The 9,046-nt window shown below is 44.9% G+C and overlaps 2 protein-coding genes across 2 annotated transcripts; one reads left to right on the top strand and one right to left on the bottom strand.

Moving 5' to 3' along the window:
• Window positions 1-77: 77 nt before the first annotated feature.
• On the bottom strand, window positions 78-2,677 carry zgc:153896 (uncharacterized protein LOC569930 homolog). The gene is made up of 4 exons (XM_067237711.1): window positions 2,437-2,677; window positions 1,092-1,861; window positions 659-881; window positions 78-396 (listed from the first exon to the last, which is right to left on the bottom strand). The coding sequence occupies exons 1-4, from the start codon at window positions 2,675-2,677 to the stop codon at window positions 320-322; spliced, it is 1,311 nt and encodes a 436-aa protein (XP_067093812.1). The 3' UTR covers window positions 78-319.
• A 953-nt stretch (window positions 2,678-3,630) lies between these two features.
• Window positions 3,631-8,055, top strand: tmem116 (transmembrane protein 116). The gene is made up of 11 exons (XM_067237712.1): window positions 3,631-3,830; window positions 3,952-3,998; window positions 4,100-4,163; window positions 4,305-4,433; window positions 5,103-5,207; window positions 5,358-5,407; window positions 5,579-5,662; window positions 5,860-6,001; window positions 6,159-6,303; window positions 6,407-6,486; window positions 6,788-8,055. Exons 1-11 carry the CDS (start codon window positions 3,762-3,764, stop codon window positions 6,953-6,955), a joined length of 1,083 nt encoding a protein of 360 aa, XP_067093813.1. The 5' UTR covers window positions 3,631-3,761; the 3' UTR covers window positions 6,956-8,055.
• The last annotated feature ends 991 nt before the right edge of the window (window positions 8,056-9,046 follow it).

Genomic DNA, 9,046 nt, shown 5'->3' with positions numbered 1-9,046 from the left:
ATCTGCAGCAATTTAACAACTATCGGTGACTTTTTATATGCAGGTACGCACGGACACATTGATGCAATAAAAAAAACTTGTAAATTGTCAAATGTTTTATTCAAACACCATTTAAAAGAAATCTAATTATGAGTGGGGGTTGTTGTTGATTGTAGACTTTGAGGTTGTGATATGCTGTAGACTGGTCTGTAGACTGCATGGTTGTGATATGCTGTAGACTGGTCTGTAGACTGTGAGGTTGTGATATGCTGTAGACTGGTCTGTGTAGTTATATGTAGGGTGATTGTAGACTAGACTCAAGTCCGTTCTGAAAGCAAAACTATATGAAATTTAAAATAAGGAACATAACTGATGCCAGGACACTTAGAGACATCTGACTTGTTCTGCTGTTTCCACCTGTAAACGGAAAAAGGATTAACTATTTGTTAGGTAATAAGTAGTTATCAGGTATTGGTCAGTTAACAGGTATATCTATATATATATATATATAAAGATATTTTTAAGGATTACTTGGGGTATGCGTAATTTATGATATCACATTAGATGTGTTCAGTTCGGTGTTCCCTGCCTTTAAATATATTATCAGTATGAACATACTATAAACAGTGATTTCTAAAGTTTTCCAATCTCAGTGTGGGGGCGTGTGTGGTGAGCTCACCACTATTCAGCAGCATGCCCTCAGAGAAAGCCAGAGAGCCGTTGTTAGGGGCCGGATCGACCTGCAGGAGCCTGCACATTAGGGAGTATATGTGGATGCTGTCGAAGGGCTCGGACACGTAACCTTTCTTGAAATCTGGTCCAAAGGCTCGAAAGATGGTTTTCATGTCCATTTCCCCATTGTGGAATCCATGATCACCTTTGTTCACATAGATGAGGAGTCTCTGTATGGAATCAAACATGGCGTGTTACGCTAGTAACAGAGTCTAACGTCCTACTCTCTTAGTGGGACTTTCTGTACACTTGCAACCAAAACAGGAAACTGCTATGGTTTCATCATGACCTACATGACTTTGTGCAGAGTTGTCAGTTGACTGAGCCTAAATGTTGTTTTGAACAGATTTAATGACAAAGGTCAAAGGTCAAACACTTACCGAGTTTAGGTTGAAGCCCTTATCAGCTATGATAATGATAGGTGGGATTCTTTCACTCTTGGCCAAATGAAAACTCGATGGAATGTCTTCTTTCTTGAAAACAGTGAGGTTTGGTGCCTTGGAGAGAGAATCATATACTTCCTGAAGCTTCCCTTCTTTCGGAGTTACCATCCCATACCCTCCGTAGTCCAGGAGCTCAAAGGAGGTCGTCTGGAAGAAGTTGAGGTACTTATTAAGGATGATCTCGTCTACCGCAGGTCTTTTTTTAATGGTGGTCATGCCATGATCTGAGGTGATGATCACGTTGAGGCGTTCTGTCAGACCCCACCGTGTGATGGCGTCCCTCAGGTAGCCTAGGGTACGGTCTATCTGCCTGATGATCTCCCTCCTCTCTGCTGTCTCGGGGCCCACAGCATGGCCCACGTTGTCTGGCTCCCCGTAGTAAAGAGTCACAAAGTCAAAGTCCTCCTGGCTGAACCAACTCAACACTGTGTCAATGTTACTTTGCCACTCGGTCTCGTTGTTGTCTGGTTGACCGGGCTTCTCTACCAGAGCTCTGTTTACGGATTGGCCGCTGTAATTGGCCCCTCCTCCGGGGTAAAAGAAGGAGGCGGTTTTCAGACCTTGGTTCTGCGCTGTGATCCAAAGCGGCAGCACACCGTTGTCCCACCACTCAGACCTCTGCATCGTCGCTTTGTGAGGAACTTTTTGGTTAGTTGAGGTATTGAACATCATGTTGTGGACAACTCCGTGGTCCTCTATCCATCTACCTGAGATGACAGACAAGAAGATGTGAATGTGTGAAATCGTTCACCCACAACTGACCTCTCAGAGGTGTTATCAACAAGGAGTTGCTGGAATTCAGGAGTTATTGATGATCAAGCCGTTAATTTGATAGGTGATGAACTGCAACATGTCAGTGAGGGTGACCAGAGTCAAACTCATGAGGCAAACGGCTAAGTTGTTATATAATACTGAACCAGAGCAGAGGTGAGCCAGGTTTTTTCAAACGGAAGCTTTACTCAAACACTAAGGTAATACAGTTGTTTTAGTAAAACAGAGGTAAAAGTACAACAGTCTGATCTCTGTGGAGAATCGCTGTCCCTAGGAAGACTATTGTTAATAGTATTTTCCTCCCCATTGAACCATGTCTGTCCAATTAATACATTTAAAAATGAAAATATTGTTATCGTTTATTCCCAGGGTACAAACCCTTTAAACTTAACATTGAAGATGTTCAAAGTTGCTTTATCATGGATGAATACCCAAACCCAATGTTAGCTAATATACACTCACCAGCCAGCTGGTGTGGTGTGGCGTGGAGCAGGTGATGATGCTTCCTTACCAGTGATGGTGGTGAAGTGAGAAGGAGAGGTCATGGTGATGGCTGGAGGAGTGATGTACTTGGCCTTGACCCCATCCCGCACCATTTTGTCCATGTTTGGGGTGTCCACATCCTGGTCGTAGTCCCATCTGAAACCATCGAAAGAGATCACCAGTAACTTCTTGTTTGTTTTCTTGACCAGCGGTATTGAGTCTACGCTAAGAACTATTGCCATTAGGCCTACCAACAGCTCCAACTTCATTGTGATGTCTGTGGTCACTTGTACAGCTCGCAACCAAAGCATTTTGACAAGATACGTGGTTTTTATATTCGTGGTGGTTGGTGGGTGGATAAGGATAAGCTTGAAGATTGTTCTCAAGGATAAATCCTTGAGTGTGTTTCAAGATCTCATGTTATAAACTGTTATCTGAGATTTATTGTTAATGGCTTGTGTCAGGCCAGAAACTGAAACAGACTCTCAGATAACGTTTTGACTACTAAGCAAAGAGGGATGATTCAGTTGCTTTGATTTAACCCTTGTGCTGCCTTGATATACCGGGGTGAAGTCACGATACTGTCAGCGGGTCGTGGTGCATCCGGGAGTTTGTGGGAGGGGGAAGGAGTGAAGTGGAGTGTGTCCTGGAAATGGGGAGGAGTGGAGCGTCTTTTGTTTCTCAAGATGTTGTTAATTGTCTGTCTTTTAAAAAGGGATGTGGAGAATTGATTGAAAGATAGCATCGCTCCAAAGGGCATTTATTATCCTTAAAATAAAGTAATTTGTGCTAAACTAAGATCGATAACTACCAAGTTATATCTTGATGTTTCGTAATGATAAGCAGCAAAAAAAGATATAAACAAATAAAAATGCTAGTTTTGCACATAGCTGGATAACAGTGTCAGATAGAGTTCACAGAGTAGACCTTTCCAATAGATAGTCTTTCTTATGTTCATGTTATTAGGACTGGCAGGTGTACAGTAGGTTCATACTATTTTAGGTACTCACATGCTACAGTATTTCCCCTAAGCAACCCATCACAAAAATAGCTTAATTACAATAGTGTGCTAAAACAGGGGGTGGGGTGTGTGTGGGGTGTGTGTGTGTGTATGTTTGTGTGTCACAATTGAGGTGCAGTTGCTCCAGATAGGGTGAATGGAGAACCTACTCAGTGGGATGTCGTGGTATCTCAGTAGGACGTTCATGTGCCTGTGTGGGCGGGTTGACAGCCGTAGGTGGAGCTCCCGTGAACAGGGAGGATGTGCAGCGTGATGTCACAGTCACTGCAGTGCTATACCACAGTCCTGCATTCCTGCTCCTGTCAGGAAGCCTTGACAACAGAAAGGAAATCATGGCAACTTTTGGGCTCTTCTCAAACAACACTCAGCAAAACACGACACAATCTGAAGACTGGACCGTTGTGAGTAAAACTTTCAGAACTTTAGTCAGACCCCCACCCCCACCCCACCCTAGACTAAAACAACAACAGCAAAACACTTAAATTGTATGAGCTTTTGTTAACACATCTGTTCTATCCGCAGGTTTACACTGCAGTCAGGTGGATCCAGTTGATAATGGCAGTTCTGAGGTATGGAAGAAGGATTCTCAGTGTTATTATGCACTTCAGTTCTGTTGCGTTGTCCACCTCATAGTACAGTTATAGTAACCAGGTCCTTTAATGTCATGCAGCATTTTAGGAGCTGGATCCATTGTTTTTCATGCATCTTCCAAAAAACTCACCCGGACTCCAGAGGTTAGTAAATATGACAGGCTTTGGCTTGGGAATGACTTGTATTAAATGCTTTCTATGTTTGTCATGTCACATAGTAGAATTGTAGATTAGACTAGTGAGGACTACAATGATCCTTGTTAAAGATGATGGTCTCCTTCCCAGATCCAGGCTCTGTTTCTCCTGAGTGTGACAGACATGCTGCTGGCACTGAGCTGGCTGGTCGGAGCTGTGCTGTTTTCCCAGGGCAGAGATAATCACACCACCTGCTACAACCTGCACACATTCGAACAGGTATGAGCCCAGTGGGCTAATCTACACCACCTGGTAATGTAACAGCCCTAACTTGAACATTGCCAAAGTGAATCGACAATATTTGGCTCTCTGCAAAAGCATTGAACTCAATGACATTGCTTGAAGAAATAACTGAAGATTAGCTGGCAGGCTATTAGACTTTCCAGGTCTCTACCCAAGTAGGCCAAATATAACTAGAGCAATGCAGTGAGTTTCAGCCCAGTTTCACTTGTTCAGTGTTTAGAGCAGGACAGCACTGGTCTGTGGGTGACCCATTTCCCTGGTTCTAGTTTACTGGCCCATGGATAAATAAACAAGGCAGTGTTATGAGCAAATCAGTCCTTATTCAAACAGAATGTTTTCTATTAAAAAGTATCAGGGGAAATAAGTAAATTGCAACAGTTTGGCATTGCATCATGTTCCTACTTTTCATAGTTTGTGTGTATATTTGACAACATACAGTAATGTAATTAGGGAACCAAAACAATTTGTGATTCCAGGCTGGACTTTCTAGTGTTGCTCTATATTTTACCAATATAGCTCTCTAAGTTCTACCAATACATCTCCCCAGATCCTGAGTACACATAATCAGCTAATGTAATACTAGTGCATCCTGTAGTGTGGTAAATGATCTGTAATCTGTTGTTACGTATTATTGACTGTTTTCAGATGCTGTACATGACCTCCTTCAGCTACACAGTAAACTACATGTGGGCTCTTTACAGTAGCATCAGCACAAGGTTCTACTGCAGTGTCAGTGGAGGTCCTTCTCAGGTAGGTGCCTAACTGTAAAACACAGGTGTTGTATATTCCAAAAGAAAATCAGGTGGTAACACTTATTTGTGTAACATGACCTTAAATTCAAGATATGAATGGTACCATCTGGGGTCTCTCCACCTCACAGTTTCTCTTGTCATGTTTCAGTTTCCCCGCAAAGTGAGCACCTTCTGCAAGATGGCTGCTTACATGTCCTGGTAAGCACAGTGCAATGATGCACCTACCAGCACCCAGACTGTCCTGCCTCTGGTACGGGCCTGTCTCTGGTACGGGCCTGCCTCTGGTACAGGCCTGCCTCTGGTACGGGCCTGCCTCTGGTACAGGCCTGCCTCTGGTACGGGCCTGTCTCTGACTCTCTCTTCCCTCAGGGTGCTTCCTGTTCTCCTGATGACGCCGGTGTTGATAACTGGAAACATGGAGAAGTGCCATGCAAACTTCAGTCAGCCTTACCAGTAAGTCTGGAGTGTCGAACTGCGTCAGAGAGCACTCGTACAACGGTAACAAACGTTGTCGTCAAACATAGTTTAAGACAAAGCCAGCAGCATCCACAGTCAGAAATATTTCTTTTGGATACAACAGTTTTCATGGAACCTTTTTCAATTATTGATCAATGGTTGAACTGACTAGTATCCCTGTCCCTGCTCACCAGGTGTCTCCTCATGCACACGGGGGCTCTTTACCCACCCCCCCATCCCACAAAGGAGCACCAGATCACAGGCTGCACTCTGGTCCACCTGTTCAGCATTGCTGTCTTCCTGCTCGCCTTCTTCTTCACCTGGGTGGGGATTGTGGTGAGTTGGATATTTGGATGATACAAACTATGCTGAATAGGCATGTATGGAAAATAACAACCAATCGGTCGAAACAAACCTTATGTTCACACACACACCTCATACACAATCACATCCATGGATGTACCAGTGATGTCACACATCTCTTCCCTACCAGGTGCTGATTGGAAAGTCCCGCCATATTTACAGACGTTGCGTTACCTCCAGTGGTTTCCTAGGGGACCGCCAGTGGGCGTCCCTCCGTGTTGTGGACAGACGCGTTCTCCTCTACCCCTCAGTCTTCCTCTTTTGCTGGGGACCAGGTAACTACTGACCCTCGGAACAAACGTGGCTTGCTTGTGTGCTGCCCTGCGTAGGATTGTCTCACTGACAGAGAGAGCATGTCTGTGTGCTTTTGTCTCCTAGCTGTGTTCCTGGCAGTTCTCAGGCTCTACAAGCCCACCGCAGTGGAGGGACTCGTAGGAGTGGTGCTCTACTTATCACAGGTAGGAGGACTCCATCTGATCACAAATGAACAAATCCTGATCACGCAATGGTCTACAGGAGGCATTTGGCCTAACTATTCCCCTGCCTGTTAATGTAATGCACAGCTTTTCTGGCCTTCAAAAGTTATGGCACTGGGTTCTGGCTAAACACCTCTATTCAAAGTAATTATTCATCAAACAGTGCTGATATTGGGACTAGCTTGTTAAAGATTAAGGTTATAGAAGAAAGATGTCCCAAGAAGAAGGAGTAGCCCTGCTCTACGTTCACTGGCTGATTCCATCCCTGTCTGTCTACCCCCAGGCCTTCTCCTCAGCCTCCCAGGGCCTCCTCAACTCACTGGTGTACGGCTGGACCCAGAGCACCTTCCGCTCAGCTAGCAAGGCCTCTCTGAGGGATGTTGATACCCAGACGCCACTTCTCCAGTCTCAGAAGAAAAGCTACCAGACAGGCCTGCGCACCATGGGCTAGGGGAGTCCCTGGCCTCAGCACACTAGATTGGCCAGCACACCAGACTGCCCTGTGGGTAGAAGAGTGTCTGGGGCCGTGGTGTACCACAGTCGCCATAGCAACTGAACGAGAAGTTCATAACAATGTCAGGAGGATACTGAACTGTACCATCTGTGTTTCTGTTGCAGGGCTTGGAATATCAGGGTTTTGTTTTGAGATTTGGGGAAACCCCTTGGTTGTGTGTGTGAACAGTTATAGTAGTTGTTGTGGTTGTGAAGAAGAAGTGCAGAAACTGAATTAGAGAGAGACTTTCAGCTGCCAGGCTCTAAAGAGCAACCATAGTCAGCAGATGAACTGTCAGGGGGATTTTATACACAAGGAAGTGTTTCACTGAAACAGGAAATGAGACATCTGTACTGGTCACATCAACTCCCTCGCCTGGGCTGTTTTGACGGTTCACAATGGAACGCAAAATGTTTTCACATTGTCTCGCAAAAATCCCACTTTTTCTCTTTGGCAGTGTGGTTGAAGAGCTTGAGAACTGGGTGGAAAAGTTCCTGACAAACATGTTCTGAGGGCCCCTAGACCTCGCCCTAGCACTCACTTCACGTTGCCCAACCGTGCAGAAGATCCTCAGAGGCACCGTCATATTTGATCTGGAATCAATAAGGAGACATCATTCACAAGGCAAACTCTTTGTATAGTCATGTGACCCTGGCCATTGTGAACAGGCCCTGTGTAGCGTGTGGGATGTTTTTTGCAGGTCAGCACACTAATTCTCGGTAATGCGATGGAATGTGTCAGTCATCATTGGACAACTTTGCACAGAAGGCTTCATGCTGGGCTGTATCTCCCTTCTATAAAATCATATTCTTATCCAATTGTTGGACAATGTTTTGAAATGTTTATGCAGCTTGTGGAGTTTTATCTTATGTGAGAGGTTGTTATAAAGGCCACTATAAGTGGTTTTGCTATGCATGTGTTATCCCCTTGTGGATTAAACCTTTTTACTCTGTATTATTGACAGCTCAATAAGGTTTAATTTCAACAAAGTAAAGTACAAATGTAATGCTTATCTTTACAAAAGCTGTGAACTACGACAAAATTCTTAAAAAATAAATATTTCACAATCATTACATTTTTTTATTGTGACATCACATTTAGAATTCTGTCATTTGGATTTGTCATGAATAACATTAAATTAAACCTCCCCAAACTAGATTTTTGTGTGCTAAGATGAAGTCTTCACACACTCTCTTGAGAGATTCCAGGGTTTCTGAAAGGTTCATGGACAGGACAGGTGAGCATTTTATTTATTTATTTTTTACAAATTAACCCTTTCAAATTTGATTGATTGATGACTGGATTTGTTGTCCATGTTATGCATTCATTCATTCATTCATTCATTCATTCATTCATGCCTCTTGAGGACAGTACAGAAAGACAACCCAATGACAGGTGGCTGAATGATAGAGGATTTTCATCAGATCAGGATAAAATGTCCCTGATTTGCAGCACTCGACAATCGCAACACAGACGTCAGGATCTCAGCTCTTTCTCCCTGCCATCCAGGTTTCCAGTGGGGCCCATTCTTCACCCAGACCCCAAGAGTAGCTGAGCACTCCATCCTGGGAGCTAAGGCCCCCGAACCCCTCTTTCCTCCTCTGAAGCCTGCGGGGGACACCTCCCACCTCAGACACCCAGCCAGGAAGGGGGGCAGCATGTCCGTGGAGCCCAGGCCCACCTCAGACTACCTGGACTTCTGTTTCCTGCGAGCCTGCTCGACGCTGGAGAAGATCCAGGGGGAGCTGCTGTACCGCTGTGCCAGCTGCCTGTGGTACTACCCAAGTCTGGTCTCTCTGCAGACACATATCCAACAAGGTTGGAAGGAGGGTTTCAGCTGCAGGGTCTACTACAAGAAGCTGAAGGAGGTTCGCTGCCGGAGCGAAATGAAAAGACTCCAGGGTAAAGCATTTGAGGGCAACGGCCTGCCACACGGCAGCCTCTTTTCACTGGGGAAGAAAATTGTGCCGTTAGGGGAGGGTGTGAGGTCACAGAGTGGAACCACCGGGGAGACCGAGCAGAGAAACCGTCAGGTGCAACAGTGGCTTG

Source organism: Osmerus mordax, chromosome 6, assembly GCF_038355195.1.
Source record: "Osmerus mordax isolate fOsmMor3 chromosome 6, fOsmMor3.pri, whole genome shotgun sequence".
Classification (NCBI taxonomy): Eukaryota; Metazoa; Chordata; class Actinopteri; order Osmeriformes; family Osmeridae; genus Osmerus; species Osmerus mordax.
This window is presented reverse-complemented; position numbering and strand designations above follow the sequence as displayed.